The sequence below is a fragment of the Lagenorhynchus albirostris genome, chromosome 16 (genome assembly GCF_949774975.1).
Source record: "Lagenorhynchus albirostris chromosome 16, mLagAlb1.1, whole genome shotgun sequence".
Taxonomy (NCBI): Eukaryota; Metazoa; Chordata; class Mammalia; order Artiodactyla; family Delphinidae; genus Lagenorhynchus; species Lagenorhynchus albirostris.
The window spans coordinates 1,657,209-1,683,677 of NC_083110.1; the positions used below are offsets into that span (position 1 = coordinate 1,657,209).

The 26,469-nt window shown below is 43.8% G+C and overlaps 2 protein-coding genes across 5 annotated transcripts in view; both read right to left on the bottom strand.

The window, feature by feature from the left end:
• Nucleotides 1-533: 533 nt before the first annotated feature.
• On the bottom strand, nucleotides 534-3,331 carry ACTA1 (actin alpha 1, skeletal muscle). Its single transcript, XM_060126517.1, has 7 exons — nucleotides 3,177-3,331; nucleotides 2,255-2,395; nucleotides 1,825-2,149; nucleotides 1,580-1,741; nucleotides 1,296-1,487; nucleotides 1,028-1,209; nucleotides 534-929 (listed from the first exon to the last, which is right to left on the bottom strand). Exons 2-7 carry the CDS (start codon nucleotides 2,381-2,383, stop codon nucleotides 786-788), a joined length of 1,134 nt encoding a protein of 377 aa, XP_059982500.1. The 5' UTR covers nucleotides 2,384-2,395; nucleotides 3,177-3,331; the 3' UTR covers nucleotides 534-785.
• A 6,489-nt stretch (nucleotides 3,332-9,820) lies between these two features.
• Nucleotides 9,821-26,469, bottom strand: part of NUP133 (nucleoporin 133) — a 57,175-nt gene continuing 40,526 nt past the window's right edge. For all 4 annotated transcript variants that reach the window (XM_060126399.1, XM_060126400.1, XM_060126398.1 and 1 more), the window contains 6 exons: nucleotides 20,565-20,700; nucleotides 18,868-18,986; nucleotides 17,241-17,321; nucleotides 16,430-16,494; nucleotides 15,050-15,138; nucleotides 9,821-10,562 (listed from right to left, as the gene is read on the bottom strand). In XM_060126399.1, coding sequence (XP_059982382.1) covers nucleotides 10,426-10,562; nucleotides 15,050-15,138; nucleotides 16,430-16,494; nucleotides 17,241-17,321; nucleotides 18,868-18,986; nucleotides 20,565-20,700 — 627 coding nt within the window. In that variant the 3' untranslated portion in view covers nucleotides 9,821-10,425. The remainder of the gene's footprint in view (nucleotides 10,563-15,049; nucleotides 15,139-16,429; nucleotides 16,495-17,240; nucleotides 17,322-18,867; nucleotides 18,987-20,564; nucleotides 20,701-26,469) is intronic.

A 26,469-nucleotide genomic window follows, 5' to 3' on the forward strand; every position in this document is an offset into this window, starting at 1 on the left:
TGAGCGCCGCTCCTCCCCCGCCCCACCCTGGAAAGGGCGCTTCTTTATGCCACCATCACCTGGTACGAAGCAAAGGATTTCTCAATCGGGAAGAGAAGTGGGGATCTTCCCTTACAAATGAGCACAGTTAGATCGCAGATTCCGGAGGGAACCCGGATTCTGTAAGGCCACGCCCGCCGCGGGCGGAGCGTAAGTGCGCGCTGCGGGGCGGCCCCTGGGCCCAGCACCACGGTCAGCGCCCTGCCTGCGGCGTCCCCTGGCCACCCGCGCGCGGCCCCAGCGCCGCCGCCGACCCGAGCGCAGTGCAGAGCCGGACACGCCCGAAGGTCAAGTCGGGCCCCGGCGCGCCTGCCATTCTGGGGAATGGATCTGAGCCAGAGGGGAGAGCCGTGAGCAGGGGAAGACTTAATTTACGGTGTTGAAAGGCGTGCACTCATTCGGAGTATTGTGCAAAGTGATGGAGGAAGATGGGGTCCCTCTTCCTCCCCGACCCCGGCCGCTCCCCGCCCACGCAAATAAACACAACAGACAACTTTACGCAGCATAACAGAACGGCTGAGTTTAATGCTTCAAGTTTTCCATTTCCTTCCACAGGCCTTCGTTTTACAAATAACAAAATGAGGTAAATAAGTTAATGTATGTACACGTTATAAACAGTGTCGGTTTGCGGCGGCAGCAGCGCAGGTGGTTGGAGGGCAGTTGCCGCGCGGTGGCTCGAGGTCAGCCGCCTGCGCCGCAAGCGGATTCGTCGTCCTGGGGAGAAGTCGCGGCTGTCGGAGAGGCGTCTAGAAGCATTTGCGGTGGACGATGGAGGGGCCGGCCTCGTCGTACTCCTGCTTGGTGATCCACATCTGCTGGAAGGTGGACAGCGAGGCCAGGATGGAGCCGCCGATCCACACGGAGTACTTGCGCTCGGGCGGGGCGATGATCTGCAAGACAGTGACAGTGACAGTCCGTCAGGGACGCGGCCGCGGCCCGGAGCCCCTCGCGGGCCGGGGAAGCGGGGCGTGGGGGGGGCGCCGCCCACCTTGATCTTCATGGTGCTGGGGGCCAGCGCGGTGATCTCCTTCTGCATGCGGTCGGCGATGCCCGGGTACATGGTGGTGCCGCCCGACATGACGTTGTTGGCGTACAGGTCCTTCCTGATGTCGATGTCGCACTTCATGATGCTGTTGTAGGTGGTCTCGTGGATGCCCGCCGACTCCATGCCTGGGGGCCACGGGGAGGAGCGTGAGCGGGCGGGCGAGGGGCCCCGGGGGCGGGCGGGGGCCGGGGGGCGGGCGCTCGGGGCTCACCGATGAACGAGGGCTGGAAGAGCGTCTCCGGGCAGCGGAAACGCTCGTTGCCGATGGTGATGACCTGGCCGTCGGGCAGCTCGTAGCTCTTCTCCAGGGAGGAGGAGGAGGCGGCCGTGGCCATCTCGTTCTCGAAGTCCAGGGCCACGTAGCACAGCTTCTCCTTGATGTCGCGCACGATCTCGCGCTCGGCTGCGGGGGGCGGGGCGGGAGAGGAGCCCTCAGCGCGGGGCCAGGGGACCCGCGGGCCGCCCGCCTGCCCGCCTGCCCGGGGAGCAGCGCACCTGTGGTCACGAAAGAGTAACCGCGCTCGGTGAGGATCTTCATCAGGTAGTCGGTGAGGTCGCGGCCGGCCAGGTCCAGGCGCATGATGGCGTGAGGCAGCGCGTAGCCCTCATAGATGGGCACGTTGTGGGTGACGCCGTCGCCCGAGTCCAGCACGATGCCTGCGCGGGGGTGGGGCGGGCGGTGAGCGGCGGCTCAGTGCCCGGCGCTCGGGAAGGGGGTGGGGCGGCTCCCGGGCACTCACCGGTGGTACGGCCGGAGGCGTAGAGGGACAACACGGCCTGGATGGCCACGTACATGGCCGGCACGTTGAAGGTCTCAAACATGATCTGGGTCATCTTCTCGCGGTTGGCCTTGGGGTTGAGGGGAGCCTCGGTGAGCAGGGTGGGGTGCTCCTCGGGGGCCACGCGGAGCTCATTGTAGAAGGTGTGGTGCCAGATCTTCTCCATGTCGTCCCAGTTGGTGATGATGCCGTGCTCGATGGGGTACTTGAGGGTCAGGATACCCCTCTTGCTCTGCGCCTCGTCGCCCACGTAGGAGTCTTTCTGCCCCATGCCCACCATGACGCCCTGCGGAGCGGAGACACCACGAGCTCGTTACCGCGGCTCCGGGTGGCGCGGGGCTGGGCTGAGCGGGGACCCGGCCCGGCTCCCTCCGCGGACTGGCAGCCTGACCTGGTGGCGAGGGCGGCCCACGATGGATGGGAACACGGCCCTAGGGGCGTCGTCGCCGGCGAAGCCGGCTTTCACCAGGCCGGAGCCATTGTCGCACACGAGGGCGGTGGTCTCGTCTTCGTCACACATGGTGTCTGGTTTCTGCAAGGTCGGGAAGGCCGTGGAGACGCTCGGCGTGTCAGGCGGAAGGCCCCGCCATCCCGAGTGCCCTCCCTCCCCCGGGGCCTATGGACACCCCCAGCCCCCAGCCCGGCGCGGTCCCGAAGGGGAAGAAATTAATGCCACCCGGGCCGAGCTTCGCTGCCGGGCCCTGCGCCGGGGGGAGACCACACGGAGCTTTTCTCCATCTGGGAACCCAGGGCACAGTGTCCCCGAGGGTTCTCTTCCTTGGCTGCAGGCGCCGCCCTCTCCACACCTCCGGGGTCTCACCTAGGGGGTCAAGGTCCGCGAACCCTGCCCGCTGGGCGACTGTGAGGGTGAAAGGAGACGCCGTGGGAAGGGCTTAGGCGCTCCACCCGGGACGAATGGTCTATTCCGGACCCCCACGACACACCAGACTCGCAACCGAGGCGCCCTTGGGCCTGACGGCGAACCCGGGGAGTAGTGGCCCTTGCTGTCCTTTGGCTCGGTTGGGACGGAACTGCCCTGAGGACGACTAGAGCAAAACCTTTCATCTACTTGGGCACAAACTAAGTGTCAGGGAGAGCAGCCCGAAGGGGCTGGGCATAAATTTGGAGAAGTTTCCAAAGGACGAAGGTTTCCTGTCTCTTCTTTAAAGCGCACGTGGCCCTGGGGTCGGAGGCGCAGCACTGAGGACGCAGGGCTGGGACTGATATAGTGAGTCGGCTGGGCCCTACCCGGAGTTCCCCGGACTCCCTTCGGTGGTGCCCCGTCCCCCTGTCCCCACCCCGAACCCGCCTACCTCGGCGGGTGGCTACACCTGCTGCTCTCCGGCTGGGGCGCTGCGGTGGCCGCTCGTCTCCCAGCTCAGGTTTTATATAGCCCTCGGGAGCTCCCCCCGCGCCGCCCCGCAGGAATGTCGCTTCCCTTCTCGAGCCATATTTGGGTGTCGGGCACTAGAGCCCCCTCCCCCGGCCGGTTCGCGGCCTGGGTCCCTGCCCGGGTCCCCCGCGCTGACCAAAGAAGGAGCGGCCTGGCCCGAACCCAGGTAACGCGGGCCGGGCCGTATATGGAGCGTCTCCCCGCTGGTCGGCCCCTCCCGACCCCGCGCAGCTGCCCGGCGGAGGGCCTGGGGTGCGGCGAGGGTCACCGCGTGCGCGGCGTGCGCCAGCGCGCCTGCGCCCCGGGCTGCACCTGTCCGCCGCCGCCGCCCTGCCCCGACCCCGGCCGCTGGGCGCGCACTGGGCCTCGGGGAGGTGCGCCCCACATTTCGCCCCTTCTTCGGGTTCTTTGCTCAGACCCCAGAACCTCAAGTGCGGCTCCAGGGAGGAGGGAGCCGTGTTCAAGTGGTGGGCCCGAGAGGACCGGGGGAGCAGTCACACCCGCGTCCCGGGCAGGGGAGGCAGGCGACCCCTCCCGCCAGCTCCCCAGAGAACCTGGTCTCTCCCCCCACCCCGAGCTCCCCGAATCCAGAGGGCTGACCCGTCGGCCCCCACCCCCACCGGAGAGGGTCACCAGCGGCGGGCGGGCGCGCAGCTGTCGTGGGGCAGACAGCTAGCGGCGGGAGGCAAGGGCGGAGCGCCGGGGAGGAGGCGCGGGCCGGCTGTGGCAGCGCCGGGCGCAAAGCCAGGGCCCGTGGACCTGCCCGCCTCGGGGACGCGCGGAGCGCTCGGGGGCTTGTGAAGGCAGTGAATTTCAGGGCGTGACTGGCGCGCTCCGGGGTGCGGCGGGCCGCGCGGAGCGCCCTACCCTCCCGCATCCTTGGCGGAGCTCACTGAGGGCCCTGCTTCTGGGGCCGAAAGGCAAAGGTCACAGCCCACGACCTGGAGGTGGGAACGGTGAGGTGTTCTTACTAGATGAAGCCGCGCCCGTCTCTCCTCTCGGTAAAGAGGACAAGGACGTCGCGCTCTAGGATGGGCAAAACGTTTTCCTGCTGCGAAGGCTGAACAAACTCATCGTTATATTTAGAGGGTGACGCCCAGCCGAGGCCGGCCGCTTCCCAGTCCACCTTGTAGAGTCACCGGTCCACCAGGGCCTGCGGAAGCCGTTCTATTTATACCGCTGATATACGGGGATATGCCTTTCTAATTTTCTAGAAGGATTTGGATCTATCTACTTATGGTAAGGTGGAGTGGGGGTCAGAGGAGGTTACCCAGTTGGCGCTTCTCACTCCCCCCCCCCCACCTGTGCTCCCGGACGAGAACAGTTGTAACCTTGCTGTGGAAGGCACAAGGAGAAACAATTTTCTGTGATGAACTCAGTGACATGCTTTAAGGGGTACATCAGTGATGCGGTGTGAGCCAGAATGGAACCACTCATTTTTCTGATGTGCCGAAGTGTTCCCAAAATAGCTACCATTCACATTTGGTGGTGGGACTCCAGGTGTGGGTCCTCTTGAGGAGGGATGTAAAAGTATATGAAACCCTTCTCCGCAGCCCACATCATGGCAGCCCTTCCCCAAAATGGCCAAAGTCAATGACAAAATAAGGAGTTTGGTTAGTACGGGGCCTCGGTAGTGAGTATAATGCCACTGTGGCTTCATATTCAGTTTCTGAAATTTGAGAATGAATGAATAATGGACAGAGCTACATTTCATTTTCGATACCTTGTGTCCTGCTGTGGCAGTGTGAAGTGGCGACACTAGAAAAAACAAAACAAAACCTGGCAAATGCACTCTATGTACAGTGTAAGGGGAATAAATAAATTTTGGTCTTGAAGGTAGGAAGAAGTATGCTGTCATTTACTGAATACCTAAGAATTTGGTTGACATCTTAAAGGGGAAGGAGGTTGTATTTGCCAGAACTGTTGCTCAGGGCAACTCCTCTCCTATAGCAAGCTTTTCTAATCTCAGGGTCTGTTAGATTCAGACACACATGAAAAGCTATGAATCAAGCAGTCACAAGCTAGTGGAGATCTGCTGGTACAGCAAACCTTGGGGAGGTGGGCTTGGGAACACCAGCTGGGACACCTGCGCGGGTTGAAATAGTACCCGAGGGCTATCACAGGGCAGCCGCAGGCCCATTCTGGTCCTGCTGAGTTCTCATTGGCTCATAAATGGCCTTGAGGAGCAGGTGGAAGGCCGTCTCCATACATGTACACTCTGGGGATCACCCCAGCACCCCACGCCTGAGTAAGTGGGTCACTGCCTGCACAGCCTTTTGAGAGACACCCTGAGGAAAGGTCAGCCATGCAGGGTATGCTCGACATAGAGCTCCTGCTTCTAAGTTTTCGGGGGCAGCCTTAGCTCGATCCTCTGACAGGCCCTTCTACTAGGGCCCAGCCACTGTGCTCACACCCAATCCAGCCACATCCCCTCAGCTCCTCACATATCTGTGGTCCCCAATCTCAAGCAGTCTAAGCCTTCTACTGTGTTTCCTACCTATTTAGACACGAATCTGTAAAGTGCTTCACATGTTTTTGTGTTGCTCCATTAATCCTGTAACTGTCTGGAGGTACATGAGGCAGGTACTATCTGCGCTAGCTTTAAAAAGAAGCAAACCAAGGCTCCATGAGCCAGACAGCACATCCTGGGACACACAGCGGCTTGGGAGACCCACCCTTCCCTAGGAGTGCTCGGGGCTGCTTCCTATCTCCCTTTAACCTCCTCCAACACTTGGTATGTTCGGGAACATAACAGATCCTCGAGGGACCTCTTCCAGTGAAGGGCCAAAGACATCTTAAATGAAGCCATGGCTCCATGTGCAGCCGTCCTCTGTCATCTCAAAAAGAACAGGGAGGGGGGCTGCCTGGCAAGGCACAGAGTCAGAAGAGTTCCAGTGAGCAGGGGGGTGAAAGAAAAAACCAACTCACTGCCCTCCCAAGCCACACATCCACAAATGTCCAGCTGACCGTGGCAGGCAGGAAGAGAGGACTTCGATCTTCTACTGGTTTTCCCAGACTGGGACTCGCTCTGCTTTGGCATCTCTAAGGGACTAATGATTCCATCTGAGGCTTCCTTTGGCCTCCTCCCCCTCTCCTCCCCCTCCGCTCCCCTCATCCCCACCCCAGCCCACTAGTTAAGAAAGCCTGCACTTTGGTAAAGCACATCTGGGTGTACCCGCCCCTCTGACGGGCTATGTGGCCTGGGGCCGGTGGCTTCCAGAGACACTCCACCTACTCCTTTAAGACTGATTTGAAGGTTGAAACTAGGTAAGTGCCTGGAACACAAGAAACGATAAATGGTACAGTACCTTTCTTCTAAGTGTTTGGAGGAGGTCAGAGGGGGAAGGTGAGCAAAGGACACTAAAAATCATTAGAACAGTTCACTGACCGCTTATCAATGTCATCACTAACTGAACAGGAAGAGTCGGTGTCATTTGAAATGTATCTGGAATGAACAAAGATTTTTGTACAGATTTATTCCAGTATTACGGTAAGAAAAAAGACAAAACCCCAACCCAACCCAACCCCAAACCATTAACCCAAGTGTTTTTAAGACTGTTAAGAAGAGAGAGACCTGTTAAATTATGATACAGCCGTATATGGTAAAGTGTCAGGCAGTCATTAAAAAAAATTGTACCTTGAAGAATACTGAAGACATACTTTTTTTTTTTTTTTTGTGATACGCGGGCCTCTCACTGTTGTGGCCTCTCCCGTTGCGGAGCACAGGCTCCGGACGCGCAGGCCCAGTGGCCATGGCTCACGGGCCCAGCCGCTCCGCGGCACGTGGGACCCTCCCGGACCGGGGCACGAACCCACGTCCCCTGCATCGGCAGGCGGACTCTCAACCACTATGCCACCAGGGAAGCCCCTGAAGACATACATTCTTGAAGGGGGAAAAGTTGGTTCTTAGGGGGTTAAAAAGAAAATCTTAGATATTATAATGATGCGTGGCTCCAAAGGCTGTGGTACATAAAAAGATATACAATAGATTTGTGGTATTAAACTTTCAGAGGGGGTGAAGGGAGCAGAGTGATTAAAGAAAATTATCTTAAGAAGTCTCCTTAGGAGGAATGATAATGAAAAGGAAGGTTGACAGATGAATGGATAAAGAAGATGTGGCACATATATACAATGGAATATTACTCAGCCATAAAAGGAAACAAAATTGAGTTATTTGTAGTGAGGTGGATGGACCTAGAGTCTGTCATACAGAGTGAAGTAAGTCAAAGAGAAAAACAAATACCGTGTGCTAACACATATATATGGAATCTAAAAAAAAAAAAGGTTATAAAGAACCTAGGGGCAGGATGGGAATAAAGACACAGACCTACTAGAGAATGGACTTGAGGATACGGGGAGGGGGAAGGGTAAGCTGGGACGAAGTGAGAGAGTGGCATGGACATATATACACCAAATGTAAAATAGGTAGCTAGTGGGAAGCAGCCGCATAGCACAGGGAGATCAGCTTGGTGCTTTGTGACCATCTAGAGGGGTGGGATAGGGAGAGTGGGAGGGAGACACAAGAGGGAGGAGATATGGGGGTATATGTATACATACAGCTGATTCACTTTGTTATAAAGCAGAAACTAACACACCACTGTAAAGCAATTATACTCCAATAAAGATGCTAAAAAAAAAAGGAAGGTTGAGAAATACCAGATTAAAGATACACAGAAATGCTCACAATACCTCACATCAAAATAAGCAGGTTACAAAAGGTAACACATGCACAGTCCAAATACTGATACATGCACAATCTAGGATATATTTCAAAATGGTAACCGAAGTTATTTCTGGCTGGTGGGATTACAGGGGTTTATTTTCCTCCACGCACTTCTTTTTTCTTAATAGGTTTCACATTTTCTACAGTACTTATACCTTGGTCTTTAATGAGTGAATTTTATGTAGGAATATAGAAAGCTGTTTTCTTTAGAAGCGTTCCTTGAATAAAGTCTCCAGGAACAGGTAGGCGGGCTACACTAATACTTTCGTAGTTATTAGCCTCAAAACGCACATGTGTGTGGGGAGCGAGGCTGCAGTCACCTCGGCGTGGCTCCCCTTCAGGCCCAGTCACCTCGAGGAGCATGCTTCACACCTATTCCCGACAGCCCCCTACACCTGGAGGGTGAAGCTGTGAGCAAAACACGATTCAGACCCCAAAGTATAAAAAGCAGCACAACCCGATTTCTAAAAAGTTTTCTTCAGAAACGAAATCCCTAAAACTGAGGGCATCAGTCGCCTTCCACCTCACCAAGAATTCCAGCACCGTCTCTTGCTGTGATTCTCAAATTCTGTCTTAATCCTCGACACGTTCACAAGTTCCTAAAACACAGCCACACACAAAGCCTGTTGCTCACGATCAAACCCCCAACCTTCCTGTTTGATTTAATTGGGGCCACAAGCTGTGACTTTTCAAGCAGCGTTCAGGAGTGAAGAAAACCTTTTCCAAGTCAGTACACTTTCTCTTTCCTAGTAAACATGTTCACCCTTTACAGCACCTTTACACTTTGTCATCGTCAACTACTCAATTTATATAAAGATCAGTAATTCTTTAATGAAGACTACGTTGTGCAACAAATTTTTAAAATTTAGAAGAAAAAATTACTCAATATTTTAGGCCTTAATTTCAGTACTCCTGTTAAAATAATTTTTAAGAAACCCAACCATTTTGGAGCTATGGCTACCATCTCTAACAGGGGTAGAAGAGAGAGCCTTTTTCTCCCTCAAAATGAGACAACGATCCATCCTGCTGTGAGAGCGGCAGCTTCACATCCTCGGGTCCATGGGCCGGGGTCGGCATCAGACTGGCTTTCGTCACACGGGGATAACTGGGTTTGTGGCAGCGCATGAAGGTGGCAGGGTCCTGTGTCCCAGTCACAGCATCACCTGACAGGATCTCACAGGTGAGAACCGTAGGGCCCTCACCTTTTGGTAAAACCAAAGTCTCCTAACACAAGAATTCTTGTGCCGTCTGACAAGTTCCTCTCCCTAACTTCCCCTAGTGCCCTTCAGGATATCCCTAACTGCGCCCCGCGCTGCAGACAGAGGCGAGGCTGCCCGTTTCCCTCCTTTGGTGACGGCCGAGAGCAGCTCCTCCATGAAGCCGTCCTTTCACACATGCTCAGAGGCGGGGTCTAAAGCCTGCAGGGGACAGCGCGCGAGAGCTGCACTTTGTGAAGCCGGGAACCGGACTCTTCACCATATTTAACTCCTGACCTTTTCAGCTGTTGGAGCAAGTTGTTTAGTGAGGATTCAACTGGGCCAAAGCCTGAATATGCCAGCAACTCCATCTTTATTTAAAGCCCGATAAAAACTGAGTGACAACATTGGTCAGGACAAACCTTTGAGAACAACTACTCTTCAGTTAAATCAGTTGCCACATTAGGAAAACCTATAAAGGTTTCTAGCATTACACACACCTTAGATTAGCTAGACAGACTGTGGTAAAGATGGAATTCAGTGTAAATCATCCTGAAAATGCATAAACCTGACTGAATCCCCATACTGACAGGTTATAACCTATTATACGGTAACTTATAGATAGATTAGAAAGCCACATAAATATGTTTTATTCACCAAAATACTTTTATTAATACTCTATTATTTATGTAGAAAAGTCTGACATTTTTCCCAGTGAAGTAATCAGTTATCAAGCTCACAATGAATTAGGCCCACTTTGTCCTTTAGTTTCATAATAAGTTAGCAAATTTTGACATTTATCCCACTAGATATTTTCCCCAGACCTAACCAAAATGGACACCAACTATTCCAGACACTGTCCAGTACGTAACATCCAGAGCCACAGCAATTTCAGAGACAACTTAGTGCAGTCTTGCCATTTTTAGAGTTACAGAGGCTGAAGCCTAGAAGTGACCCGTGCATACACGTAGCCAGAACCAGGGCCCTGGATGGAGTGAGATAAAAAGGAAGGGGAGCAAGTATGAAACCCACAGATAAACTTCAGAGGAAAAGAGGAAGAAAAAATTATCATGTAAACAAAAACTAAAACCACAGTCATACAAATATTTTGTAGTAGCTTCCAAATACAGTATAAAAAATTCAGGAATACATGTTATAAAACTGTACAAACTTCTAGATATTTAAGGTCTAAAATTTTTATAAGGACACACTCATACAAATTTTCAGGAACAATGACCATTTTAGCAAAATCACATTTGTCCCTGGACATAGTACTCATAATTAGCTTTCAAAACAAACTCAAAGTAAGGATTGGACTTCAAGCTTCCCAACTGGTCTGATTGCAGCAGGTCCTTCACCTCTGGCAGGTACTCACTGAGCTGAATGCCTATAAACACAAACACAGAACTTTTTTTTTTTTCACAACTCTCAAACGAACTGAGATGACTGATGACAAAAACACCTGTGCTTCTATTTAAAATATAACGTCACTCTGCTATTGGGAAATACTCTGTTCTAAATTCCTTCCCATCTGCCAAGCATACTCGCAGGCCTGAGAATATGACATTCCTTACTTAGCAGGGGCTGTGTGACTGTTCTTCGCCCTAGTGGTCAAAACAGCCACTCTATTTAAAGTATTTAATACAATCTGAAACACTTTCATGTCTCTCCACAGCTTAAGCCATTCCTTCGGTGTGGAAGTTTTAAACTAATAATCACTTGAAAATAAGTATTTCAAGCCCGAGGAAACAGCTTTCCAAGCAGCTGTATAGTGAGAGGTAGAAGGTATCAGTGAAAGATTGCTTATAACCCACATGTAAAATTTGAAAGACAGGAATCTGAATTATCAAGGAAGACAAGTTATACCATATCTTCTTAAAAGACTTTCAGACATTTATCTGTCTCCCAGATCAAAGATCCACTGTTTGCTTGGATGGGTGGTCTTCCCACACTCTAGAAATGCTTCACTGCAGAGGTGCTTATTTGAGAACCGGTTTTTAATGTTTTTTTCCTGGGGTGATTGGTCTGCTTAATTTTTAAAAAATTATTTTCTAGAGTCAACTTTGGTAATATGTATTTTCCTTGAAGTTGATCAACTTTATTTTGTATTTCAAGTTTATTTAATTGTTTAAAAATTTTTAAAAAAGAGAAGAAAACAAGTAGGTCAAACAATATTCTCCTATTCAGGAAAATAATTTAGTAGAAACACTGCCGTGAAAGCTATCTACAGTGTCGCCAAACGTATCACAGTTTCTCTCTACAACTGGAGAGGGGGAAGAACCATGTCTTCATCAGTCAGTCCTCTATTGAGTTGGAAAGTCAATGCGCATCTGTGTAGTCACAAAACAGTATGTACGATTTTTCTCATTTTATAAATAAAGAGAACTGGAGGAAACATTTTAAATTAATAAGGCAATATTTTATAGTTTGTTACATTATCATAAGTTTCTCAAAATCAAATACTGTTTATTTTTAATACCATCTAAGTGCCTAGCACCATTTTTGATACTCAATTATTATACAATAAAAAATCTCATAATAAGTGTTATGAGACTAAATCTGCAATATTTATATATCATTTATTACAATTAACACACTTTCAAGAGAGACTTTTTCTCTCTAAAACAGCATTACACTTGTGAAAATATCACATTAATTTCCTAAAGATTAAGTCTCTTAAAAAAACCATCTTATTTAACTTCTATTTTTATAATGCATGCCTTCTGTTAGACATAATATTTGATGGTTTATTTTTCTTTAGAGCAGGAGTCAAAAAAACTCAAATGCCTGCAAAGCCCTGGCAGGTACCATGAGGAAGATGGCCTAGGGGCTTTGGTAAACTTAGGACCAGCGCCCCATTCAAAGTGGGCAGTGCTCATCAGCTCCAGCTGACAGCTGCCAGGTAAACATTTCAGTCTGGTATAGGCAAATCTTTTGATTTTTAAGACAAGTCAGAAAACAAGACTTTCGTAAGAACTCTTCTCAACTATTAAATGCCAGCGACTAATTAGGAAAAATGTTATACTCCATGCAATGACGTGCATTTTTTTCTGTACGTATAATGTACTTTAATAACATGTAAAAACTGAAAAGCTCCAGGTGGGTAATTTAAATATATCTGCAGGCTGAATTCATTCCACAGGCTGAAGTAATTGTTGGGCTGCCCAAGTCTATGAAATACAATGTGAAGTTATCTATATCTACCTTCAGAATCTGCCCTTTAAAAAACATTTACTCTTGGGCTTCCCTGGTGGAACAGTGGTTAAGAATCCACCTGCCAATACAGGGGACACGGGTTTGAGCCCTGGTCCAGGAAGATCCTACATGCCGTGGAGCAACTAAGCCCCTGCGCCACAACTACTGAGCCTGCGCTCTAGAGCCCGCAAGCCACAACTACTGAGTGCACGTGCCACAACTACTGAAGGCTGTGTGCCTAGAGCCCATGCTCTGCAACAAGAGAAGCCACTGCAGTGAGAAGCCCACACACCGCAACTAAGAGCAGCCCCCACTTGATGCAACTAGAGAAAGCTTGCGTACAGCAAAGACCCAACACAGACAAAAATAAATAAAATAAATTAAAAAAAAACCCAAAAAACCAAAAAAAACATTTATTCTTGTACATGGAAGCTATATTATTAAAAGGTTCCAAAAATAAATGTCTTTGGCTTGGTTTTATAATATATATATAATATTATAAATGTATGTTATTAATATATATGTATTATATATTATATCATTACATATTATAATTTATATATAATAATTTCCACTTGTTTTTGTCCTTTGGTCAAAATTTAATAATTCTTTTTGTAAAATTATAGGTTTCTGTTTTCCATCTATGATTTATAATCTAAAAATAGCAACAACTGAAAAGTGAACTTTAAATAGCACCAAATACTTAATTAGCCACAATTCGGTTCAGTGGCCCCTTTACAAGAGCTAACTTCATGGAAAGCATCAGATATGGGTCCGAATGAATCTCTTCAACAGCACAGAGAAATCAACCATATCCAGTTATTTCTTCAATTCCAAATCTAGCAAAGAGAAAAAGCCTAATAGATATATTTTAACTCTGTCTGAATTTCAAGTATTTTTAAGCAAAAGATCTTTTCTTTTGCTATACCCCTTCATTATTTAATTTTTTATTTTTTTGACAATGAAAAGGCTTAATTGCCTTTGTGTTATTTATTCATCTTTGAAAATAAAAGCATTCAGTAAATCTACTGTCAATGTGGGGTAGTCAAGTATTCATTTTTCATAAGTAAACACCCAGGTCAATGCTGAGGTGGACAGCTCTATCCGGAGTGAACTTCCGGTGTAAACACCAAGTTCAGCGCCCTTTCCCCTCGGCACACTGGTTGGTGTGGTGAGCTCCGCAGTGCTTCTCTGAGGCCCCCGTCATTTCGGTTAAGCCAGTGATTCTCAAGCAGAGGACCGGAGAGTGGAATCTATTACAGAAGAACTGGGGCTATGAATCTGTAAAATAATTCTAGGCATTCAAAGAACAAATGTTTGTTGGGTGACTACTATGTACCAGGCACTGGGCCGCGCATGTCTAATGTAGATTAAATAATGTGTCTTGCAGATATATGTACAGAAATTTCCGAATGTGTGTAAATGTCAGCATCATGAATAAAATCCACATCCGTTTAGAAGGGCTGCTGAATTTACTGTGGTTTTTTGTCATTGTGTACTTTTTTCCAGCTGGTATTAAAGAGAGTGTCCTTACACCTGAAAAGATTGGTAAACACTAGGTTAGCCTATTTTGCACACTGCCTGGATTATCATCATATATGTGTGTGTGTGTATATATATATATATATATATATATATATTTTTTTTTGCGGTACGCGGGCCTCTCACTGTTGTGGCCTCTCCCGTTGTGGAGCATAGGCTCCGGACGCGCAGGCTCAGCGGCCATGGCTCACAGGCCCAGCCGCTCCGCGGCATGTGGGATCTTCCCGGACCGGGGCACAAACCCATGTCCCCTGCATCGGCAGGCGGACTCTCAACCACTGCGCCACCAGGGAAGCCCATCATCGTATATTTTGATTTAATAATTCTACAACAAATGAGCCACACTTGTCTTCATGTATAAAATGTGGAAAATCTCTCACCTCTAGTCTTTCTCCATATATTAACCTCCAGTTATATTAAAGTAAAAGTTAAGTACCCTCTAATTCATCTTCTCCCTTCATAATAAACATTTAACCATAAACGCTTCTTTACTTACTTGCACCTCGATCAGCAAATGGAATTTTGCTCACTTGTCTTAGGTACAAAACATACTCCCTTCCTGTCTCCTTTTATTTTGTTCTTTTTTTTTTTTTTTGACGAGGACCATTTTTAAAGTCTTTATTGAGTTTGTTACAATATTGCTTCTGTTTTATGTTTTGGTTTCTTGGCCCTGAAACATGTGGGATCTTAGCTCCCCAACCAGGGATCGAACCCGCACCCCCTGCATTGGAAGGTGAAGTCTTAACCACTGGACCGCCAGGGAAGCCCCTTATTTTGTTCTTAAAACTAATTTTATAGTATTAATGTCCAAAATGGATTGATAAAACATTTTGTAGTTTGCTCTCAGGCATGGTATGGCCAGTTCAGTACGGGATATACCAAAAAAGTCACATTTTAGGTTTTCAATCTTCACAAGAGTTAAGTGGCCAAGCAGACGGCAACTCCACCATGACACAGCTCCCCAACATGTAGGGGAGGAAAGAGCCCTCCCTTTATTTTAAACAAGTTTCTCTAATTCTAAGTATGATACCGTTTAATTTTAACCCCCTGGCATTTGACACCTAGGCAAATCCCCATTATTCTAAGATTCTAAAACTGAGGAGTGACACTAATTTCCAACATGAACAAACCACTTACCATCTTTTAAAAGTTTCTGTAAGATTTTCACAAATATACTGTCTTTAGATACTTCAATTGGATCATCTTTACCATCTGAACTGGACCAGCTAGAAAACAAAATCACTGTGAGGAGAAAATGGGACTGTGGCCACAATCTGAAACAAATGACTTGTTTGCTATTGTGGATTTGTTTTGATGTTGTAGGGGGTGAAGAATCTTGAGTTTTGTGATACTGTTGAAAACTATTTAAATAAAGGAGCTTTATTAAATGTTGGATATACCCAGAGTCTCTCTATTAGATAGGAGATGCTATACTCAGGTAGCTATTCGCCCAATATAACCAGCATGTATTTGATGTCAAAACCAAGTAGTGAGGTATCTTTCCCAAGAAAATTCTATATGTAACAACCTAGTAACGACCCTAAAGTATGACCCTTCAGAGCACAGGTGATAGTTAAAGAATGTTATATTCTGTTTCTCATAAAAGTAAAATGGCAACCAGTGTCTGGTGTAACCTAAAAAGCTTCCTTTATCTAGTTGAGATTATCTACTACTGAAATACAAATCCACAGAACCACTCCTTTGTAGTAATCAATGGCTATATCCCTCATGATACCGTAGAGTGTTTAATCAGGAAGCCAAGACAAGGTATTCCAGTCAAATGACATAATACATCTTTTATGATTGCGAAGGAGAATCCAACAGGCAGAGCTAGATGCTTTGGAGGATGACCTCCAAGACCAAATTTGACAACAATTTTAACTATCTGGGAGTGATTAGAGGAAGAAATGCTTTAGTAAAAATAGTTCCATTGCAATTTCTCAAAGCCACAGGAAAAAGGAAAACCGAGTAGAGAAGGCTTTTAGCACTCAAGTCATGCTCTCTTTAAAATTCTTTCCGTGGGAAAAATCCATCTCTACAGCTGATTATTCTGTCTCTCTTTGCCACTGAATCTTAATACCACCGTTCCAGTGGACAGAAATCCTCCTATGTAGGGAGATTACAGTGAAAAAGACGTCACAATAACTTAGAAGAGGGTACTGATTCTCAAACTGTACTAACTTCTTATTAAAAAAAAAAAAAATTTGTAGCCCCAATCTTTCTTGGCAGAACTGGCCCAACTTCTGTGAAAATAAGGAACATACACATTTCTGTGCCAACTGACAGTGTAAAATTTAAAATCAAAAGCAGAGAATTATACCAGTGGCCCCAAGTCCTTAAGCTATTCCTTAATTATTGAATAAAAACATTAGGATTGCTAATGAAACCATTAACATTTTTATAATATATGTTACAATGCAATTAGGTTATAAAACGATTTGATGTGTATGGTATCATAATCTTCCTAAAGAGTCCTTTTCCAAAACCATGTCTTGTATTCACACTATGGGAACTTACTTATCTCTCTGAAGAGCTTTGCAAAGGATTTCCAGTTTTAGATTATTTATATTTATATCTTCCTCCTTCACAGCAAAACAAAAAAATCCTCATTAAGTCCTGATTTAAAAAAATACATGCTTAAATTTGAGTTATGTCAGTTCCTAATTCCACATAAATATTATTATGCTTTAATTTATAATTTAAAAAAATTTCCCTTTCTTTGAGACGTTAATACTACTCAGAAGAGTAAAACTATTAAGAACTTTGTGTGAATTTGTTTCCGATTATTCTGAGATAATCTGATTTTATCAAGAAGCTTGAGAGAGTCAAGATTTTAAACAGAGTAACATAAAAGCCAACATATTATTGTCTTTATAATCTACCAAACTACTTTCAATTGCAGGGCCGACTACTCACCCTACAGAATTATCATTATAATCTTTTTTTCAAAGAAGGCTGAGAAACAGCTTCTCTTAGGGTGAATACTATGAAGAATAAATCGACAAGCGGCATATCAGTTTGAGAAACTAACAACGACTCAATAAATGAAAGAGAAAAAATATGTCAGGACCTTGAAAAGCAACATTTTTTATTTGTGCAGGGAAAAAGACACCTGGAAATGTGTGAGAATTATCAAGAGGTGAGATCTCTTGACAGCTTTTCTAAAGAGCTATACGTATTCCAAGAGTTATGGGTAGCTGAACCAGAAAGTCTTTTATTTTTTTGAGAGTCTTTTAAAATTAAGACATTTTCAAGATGTACTCAGTTCTACAGAAAACCATACACAAATTGTGATCCTTGCCTGAGATGATCAAGTGATTTTACTTACCTCGTCAATATATTCAAGCAAGTCCAAAGCTTTCTTGAAATCATACTCATTAGCTCTTCTGTTTTCTTCACAGATATACAGCTATGGCAAGTTAAAATAAGGTAGATAATTATTTTAACTCTTCATATAACCAAGACTGGAGAGATTTACAGAGAAGTCATCACGTCTATAGGTATCTTTATAGCAAAGAACAGCAACACGTTTGGAAATTAAACTCCATCTACCTCACAGCAAACTGTCTTTTAAAACACACCTATGTTCATTCACAGTAACTAACTTGTATAACTTGGTATATATACTTCTAAAATGCCAGTAAATTTATATTCATAAGTTCAAGATAGTATACATTTCAGTACTCTTTCAAGCATACTCTGTAATAAACAGCTGCCCTTGCATTTTTAAAGCTGGCTATAATGCTTTTGAAATGTTGCCCTTTCAATAGTTTTAAAAATTGAGACCTATGAGAAAGCATGCAGTTGGTCTACAGTTTACTTAAGAGATAACAAAACACACCAATACGTTACCAATGGTTACCCCTGGTTGGGTAGATCACAGCTGACTATATATGATCATAAATGTCCCGTAATTTTATAATCAGAAAAATGCTTGCCTTATTAACAATATCAATTTGAATTTTTCCTAACTTCTTTTTCCAAAAATTATTTATAACATAACAAATTTCATTTTAAAATACTGCACATAATCCTTTAACAGCAAAGACAATACTCAAACCATTTCAGAAGAAAAGCTATCTACTTGTTGTCATTGTCTTACAACACTTGAAAACAATATTTTATTTCACTGTTTCTGAACCTTTTTTCCCCACAATGTTAACATCCCTGAAATTGGAAGGTAGTATTAAAATTGATTCAGTATCAAGGTAAATTTGGACAACTTTTTCCTTCTTACCAATACATAAAATAATGGTGAGTCTTAGAGGCAACAGCCCCTTAGATTTTTAAATTAAATGTGCTCTATCAGGAGAGGCTGCTGTGAGCTCAATGATAGGAAATGTGTTACTAATAATGACTAAAATACTGAAGTTTTTGAATTGTCTGCTTTCTTAGTAACATAATTAGGGCAATTCAAGGTGATTCTATGACACCGCTTTTGCATTGGAAATGCTTTCTTGAAAGGAAAAGAGAGAAGCAGAATTAAGGTTATTAAGTGTGCACAGCAACAAAATTACCTTGTCTGGGTTGCAGCCCCTAATCTAGCTATGTCCTCAGGAATGTGCTATGTTGCAGAGGGAAATGGTGACGATGGCACTTAGAGGCTATGCAAATCCAGTTCCTAAAACCATTGTTTTTGAAGAGCCTGAACTATGTCTCATGGTACATATCTGTCCTGTACTAGAAAAGCACAATGGAAGTAATTCCTTCTGGTCGCCTGGATAAGCGTCTTGAGGAACAGGCAGAGAGCTATGGGGGGCAGAGGCTGACCCACTGCTTTCTGCTAACTGGCACCCTGCTCCTAAGCAGCTTCTGACACCTGACTCCAGGGGAAAGTGACCAGGAAAATAAGAAATGGAGAGATGACTACTCTGAGGAACTGTACTACGTGGTCCAGGAAACACTGAGGTGGTTTTGAGACTATGAAGTGGTGCAGGGATTTGAAAAGCACGTACGCCAATGAGCTGTGGTGCAGTCAGTACCGGCATCGCACTGAGACTCAGCTGCTTCTCGGCCAGCAGCTGTTCAGGCAGCGTCTCCTGGTGCAGCAGGAAGCGCTCCTGCTCAGCCATTTCTAGGAGGCAACACAGGGGGAGGGGGAAACATTCACTTTTGCGCTGTCATAAACAAATCTGAATTTAAAAAGAAATGGAACAGCTCTAAAGGTAATCCCATCACTAATTCAGTGATCCTAGAATGTTATTAATTCTGCTTATTCTTGATTCCTAGTTATGTTACAAATATTCAGGGTTTGATCCAAGTCATGTGGATTATCACAGCAACCGGAAATATTAGGAGGGGAGAGAAGAGCTAAGAAAACAAACCTACTGATTGAAGCAACTGTAGAGCAGATGGATTTCAGAAGCACAAGTCCCCCAAATCTGAGGTCTCTCAGGCCATTTTAAGGTTACTCTGTAAAGTACTACTTTTCACTTTACCAGAGTTTCTAGTATAATTTCATTCACTAAGGGAAATGATCTACTTAAAAGCCACCATGAGTACATGCCAGGAAAAACACAAGCCAGAGGACTGTGCACTAGACCTATTACCCAGCAATGGTTATTTATCGCCATACGATAGGGTGACAGGAGCTTTTGATTTACATAAACTATCATAACCTGGCTTCACCCACGAGAATGAGCTGGGCTGCAGGAAAAAAGGACGGAGAACTGTTTGCTAACAGCAGTTACAGCAAAATGGAGTGACTAAATCACAGATATGCTCATTCAAATACTGGCATCATTCCACATGATCCCAAGCTTGTAAAAATTAAAACTGTTTTGTGCAATTTCCATACCTAAGAAAACAGACTGGGAGGATTAAAAAAGTAACAGTAATTATCTCTAGGGCAGTGGGATTATAGACAATTTATTTTGTTGTTGTTGTTTTTTCTATACTTTACTAATTTCCATAATTAAACTTGTATAACCAATAGAAAGTTATCTCTTAAAAATCTACTCCCTTCAATTAGATACACTGTGATAATAGTCTGTAGGAAATTACTGAGACCTGAAAATATTCTCATTGTGCTAAGAAAGCAAAAGCTAAGAAGAAGTGATCAAAATGCAAAGTGATGACCAGAAGTTGGGGGGGAACCAGCAATAATAAAGCCTTGTGTTAAGATATTTTGATTAACATGATCTAACTCTGGTGGCCAGGTTAAAATACAGCTCCCCTTTCAGACTACCAGCCAGCCTTGCAGAACATATACACACTTCTCTAGAACAAAAGGCACTATTAGCGTTTAAAAATAAAAGAATGAGGAAGAATTTCCCAAACCACCACCTACAGCAGACCACCACTACAGAATTACCACCACCTACAGCAAACCCACTGAGTAAATGTCAAGTTTCTTTGCAGTTTCTTCTTAGCATATGAGTCACTAGGGGTGTAATCAGAGTACTCTGTTCAAATCATTTGAATTTACTCTTTAGGAATTCTTATTTAAGGCACATTACTTTTTCCATAAAAAGAGAATCCTAATTATGTAACTGAGTAATTGCCTAAGGACACTGAATAGAAAGCACTCCTCTCAAAGGAGATGGCTCCTGTTTCTAATGGACCCCATTAAATGATAACAAGAGCACATTCTAAGAATACACTGACAGTATGACTGATTTGTATGTCTTCTTGTTCAAACACTATATTTTACCTTCAATTTTTCCTTGCAGTGTATCTTCTGGAAAGTCTGAAGCTAATGCAGCCAATTTACTCAAGCCAAGAAGGGTTTTTTTCTTTGCAAAGTAACGAGTTTCCATATTTGCCAAACCCAGAAGTGTTGAATGAGCCTACAATAAACAAAATATGAAAACTATGATAAAATCTTGGATACTAATTCAAGTTGCAATAAAGATTAAGTAAAACCCAAACTTGGTTTCCCCCCAAGCTGTATCAATGAAAGATCAAGTCACTGCTAGCAAGCCTAAAAACAGATGAGTACCATACGCTGAGAGTAATTACACATAAAGTATCAGCCACCCACACTAATTATTGGGAAAAGAGACATGTATAAAACATTTGCTCTCAGAAGCAAGAAGAACTACAATTCTGCAGCTCGCAGAATGAAAACCACAGTCACAGAAAGACAGACAGAATGAAAAGACAGAGGACTATGTCCCAGATGAAGCAACAAGATAAAACCCCAGAAAAACAACTAAATGAAGTGGAGATAGGCAACCTTCCAGAAAAAGAATTCAGAATAATGATAGTGAAGATGATCCAGGACCTTGGAAAAAGAATGGAGGCAAGGATCAAGAAGATGCGAGAAATGTTTAACAAAGACCTAGAAGAGTTAAAGAACAAAAAACAGAGATAAATACTATAACTGTATAAACTGTATAAATATACAGTTTATACAGTTATAAACTGTATAACTGTATAAATACAATAACTGAAATGAAAAATACACTAGAAGGAATCAATACAGAGTAACTGAGGCAGAAGAACGGAGAAGTGACCTGGAAGACAGAACGGTGGGAATCATTGCCATGGAACAGAATAAAGAAAAAAGAATGAAAAGAAATGAAGACAGCCTAACAGACCTCTGGGACAACATTAAATACATCAACATTCGCATTATAGGGGTCCCAGAAGAAGAGAGAGAGAAAGGACCAGAGAAAATATTTGCAGAGATTATAGTCAAAAACTTCCCTAACAGGGGAAAAGAAATAGCCACCCAAGTCCAAGAAGTGCAGAGAATCCCAGGCAGGATAAATCCAAGGAGAAACACACCGAGACACAGTAATCAAACTGACAAAAACTAAAGACAAAGAAAAATTATTAAAAGCAACAATGGAAAAATGACAAATAACATATAAGGGAACTCCCATAAGGCTAACAGCTAACTACTCAGCAGAAACTCTACAAGCCAGAAGGGAGTGGTATGATATATTTAAAGTGGTGAAAGGGAAGAACCTACAACCAAGAATACTCTACCCAGCAAGGACCTCATTCAGATTCGATGGAGAAATCACAAGCTTTATGGACAAGCAAAAGGTAAGAGAATTCAGCACCACCAGACCAGCACTACAACAAATGCTAAAGGAACTTCTCTAAGCAGAAAACACAAGAGAAGAAAAGGACCTACACAAACAAACCCAAAACAATTCAGAAAATGGTAATAGGAACATACATATCGATAATTACCTTAAACGTGAATGGACTAAATGCTCCAACCAAAAGACACAGGCTCGCTGAATGGATACAAAAACAAGACCCATATATATGCTGTCTACAAAAGACCCACTTCAGATCTAGGGACACATACAGACTGAAAGTGAGGGAATGGAAAAAGATATTCCATGCAAATGGAAATCAAAAGAAAGCTGGAGTAGCTATACTCATATCAGATAAAATAGACTTTAAAATAAAGAATGTTACAAGAGACAAGGAAGGACACTACATAATGATCAAGGGATCAATCCAAGAAGAAGGTGTAACAATTATAAATATATATGCACCCAACATAGGAGCACCTCAATACATAAGGCAACGGCTAACAGCTATAAAAGAGGAAATCGACAGTAACACAATAATAGTGGGGGACGTTAACACCTCACTTACACCAATGGACAGATCACCCAAAATGAAAATAAATAAGGAAACAGAAGCTTTAAAAGACACAATAGATCAGATAGATTTAATTGATATTTACAGGACATTCCATCCAAACACAGCAGATTACACTTTCTTTTCAAATGCACACGGAACATTCTCCAAGACAGAGCACATCTTGGGTCACAAATCAAGCCTTGGTAAATTTAAGGAAATTGAAATCATATCAAACATCTTTCCCAACCACAATGCTATGAGATTAGAAATTGATTACAGGGAAAAAAACGTAAAACACACAAACACATGGAGGCTAAACAATACATTACTAAATAACCAAGAGATTACTGCAGAAATCGAAGAGGAAATCAAGAAATACCTAGAGACAAATGACAATGAAAACACGACGACCCAAAACCTATGGGACGCAGTGAAAACAGTTCTAAGAGGGAAGTTTATAGCTATACAAGCCTACCTCAAGAAACAAGAAAAATCTCAAATGAACAATCTAACCTTACACCTAAAGGAAACTAGAGAAAGAAGAAGAAAAAGAAAAGTTAGTAGAAAGAAAGAAATCATAAAGATCAGAGCAGAAACAAATGAAATAGAAACAAAGAAAACAATACCAAAGATTAATAAAACTAAAAGCTGGTTCTTTGAGAAGATAAACAAAATTGATAAACCATTTGCTAGACTCATAAAGAAAAAGAGGGAGAGGACTCAAATCAATAAAATTAGAAATGAAAAAGGAGAAGTTACAATGGACACTGCAGAAATATAAAGCATCCTAAGAGACTACTACAAGCAATGCTATGCCAATAAAAACGACAACCTGGAAGAAATGGACAAATGTTTAGAAAGGTATAAGCTTCCATTCTATTTCTTCCAGGAAGAAATAGAAAATAGGAACAGACCAATCACAAGTAATGAAATTGAAAGTATGATTAAAAATCTTCCAACAAACAAAAGTCCAGGACCAGATGGCTTCACAGGTGAATTCTATCAAACATTTAGAGATGAACTAACACTCATCCTTCTCAAACTCTTCCCAAAAATTGCAGAGGAAGGAACACTCCCAAACTCATTCTGTAAGGCCACCATCACCCTGATACCAAAACCAGACAAAGACACTACAAAACAAGAAAATTACAGACCAATATCACTGATGAACATAGATGCAAAATCCTCAACAAAATACTAGCAAACAGAACCCAACAACACATTAAAAGGATCATACACCATGACCAAGTGGCATTTATCCCAGGGATTCAAGGATTCTTCAATATATGCAAATCAATCAGTGTGATACACCGTATTAACAAATTGAAGAATAAAGATCATCTCAGTAGATGCAGAAAAAGCTTTTGACAAAATTCAACACCCATTTATGATAAAAACTCTCCAGAAAGTGGGCATAGAGGGAATCTACCTCAACATAATAAAGGCCATATATGACAAACCCATAGCAAACATCATTCTCAATGTGAAAAACTGAAAGCATTTCCTCTAAGATTCAGGAACAAGACAAGGATGTCCACTCTCGCCACTACTATTCAACATAGTTTTGAAAGTCCTAGCCATGGCAGTCAGAGAAAAAAAGAAATAAAAGGAATACAAATTGGAAGAGAAGAAGTAAAATTGTCACTGTTTGCAGATGTCATGATACTATAAATAGAAAATCCTAAAGATGCCACCAGAAAACTACTAGAGCTCATCAATGAATTTGGTGAAGTTGCAGGATACAAAATTAACGTACAGAAATCTCCTGCATTCCTATACACTAAGTGTGAAAGATCAGAAAGAGAAATTAAGGAAACAATCCCACTGCAGCAAAAAGAATAAAACATCTAGGAATAAACCTACCTAGTGGGTAAAAGATCTATACTCAGAAAACTGTAAGACACTGATGAAAGAAATCAAAGATGACACAAACAGACGGAGAGATATACATGTTCTTGGATTGGAAGAATCAACATTGTGAAAATGACTATACTACCCAAAGCAATCTACAGATTCAGTGCAATCCCTATCAAATTACTAATGGCATTTTTGACAGAACTAGAACTAAAAATCTTAAAATTTGTACGGAGATACAGAAGAGCCCAAATAGCTAAAGCATTCTTGAGGGGAAAAAAAACAGAGTTGGAGGAATCAGACTCCCTGACTTCAGACTATACTACAAAGCTACAGTAATCAAGACAATATGGTACTGGCACAAAAACAGTAATATAGATTAATGGAACAGGATAGAAAGCCCAGAGATAAACCCATGCTCCTGTGGTCAACTAATCTATGACAAAGGAGGCAAGGATATACAATGGAGAAAAGACAGTCTCTTCAGTAAGTGGTGCTGGGAAAACTGGATAGCTACATGCAAAGGAATGAAATTAGAACACTCCCTAACACCATACACAAAAATAAACTCAAAATGGATTGAAGTGGCGCAGTGGTTGAGAGTCCGCCTGCCAATGCAGGAGACACGGGTTCGTGCCCCAGTCCGGGAGGATCCCACATGCCGCAGAGCGGCTAGGCCTGTGAGCCATGGCCGCTTACCCTGCACGTCCGGAGCCTGTGCTCCGCAACGGGAGAGTCCACAACAGTGAGAGGCCCGTGTACCGCAAAAAAAAAAAAAAAAAAAAAAAAAAAAAAAAAAAATGGATTGAAGACCTAAATGTAAGACCAGACACTATAAAAATCTTAGAGGAAAACATAGGAAGAACACTTTTTGACATATATCACAGCAAGATCTTTTTTGACCCACCTCCTACAGTCATGGAAATAAAAATAAACAAATGGGACCTAGTGAAACTTAAAAGCTTTTGCACAACAAAGGAAACTATAAACAAGACGAAAAGACAAGTGTCAGAATGGGAGAAAATATTTGCAAATGAATCAACGGACAAAGGATTAACTCCAAAATATATAAACAGCTCATGCAGCTCAATATCAAAAAAACAAACAATCTAATAAAAAAATGGGCAGAAGACCTAAATAGACATTTCTCCGAAGGAGACATACAGATGGCCAAGAGCACATGAAAAGCTGCTCAACATCGTTAACTAGAGAAATGCAAATCAAAACTACAATGAGGTATCACCTTACACCAGTTAGAATGGGCATCATCAGAAAATCTAAACAATAAATGCTGGAGAGGGTGTGGAGAAAAGGCAACCCTCTTGCACTGTTGGTGGGAATGTAAATTGATACAGCCACTATGGAGAACAGTATGGAGGTTCCTTAAAAAACTAAAAATAGAACTACTATATGACCCAGCAATCCCACTACTGCAATCCCACTACTGGGCATATACCCAGAGAAAACCATAATTCAAAAAGACACATGCACCCCATTGTTCATTGCGGCACTATTTACAATAGCCAGGTCATGGAAGCAACCTAAATGTCCATCAACAGACGAATGGAAAAAAACGATATGGTACATATATACAATGGAATATTACTCAGCCATAAAAAGGAATGAAATTAGGTCTTTTGTAGAGACGTGGATGGACCTAGATATGGTCGTACAGAGTGAAATCAGAAAGAGAAAAACAAATATCATATATTAATGCATATATGTGGAATCTAGAAAAATGGTACAGATGAACCCGTGTGCAAGGCAGAGACAGAGACACAGATGTAGAGAAGAAACGTATGGACACCAAGGGGGGAAAGTGGGGGGTAGGGAGTGGGGGGTGGGATGAACTGGGAGATTAGGATTGACGTATATACACTAACATGTATAAAATAGATAACTAGTAACAACCTGCTGTATAGCACAGGGAACTCCACTTTGCTGTGAAGTAGAAACTAACACAACGTTGTAAAACAACTATACCCCAATTCAAGAAAAAAAAGGGCTGTAACAGGAGCCTAGCCAAAAAAACCCCCCAAAATCCCAACATTTGCTCTTACGTCAATACCCTGTCAGGGACAAACTTTAATTCATGTACTCTTTTTACTGATAATTTGAACATTTTTATTACAAGAAAATACTCATTACAAAAA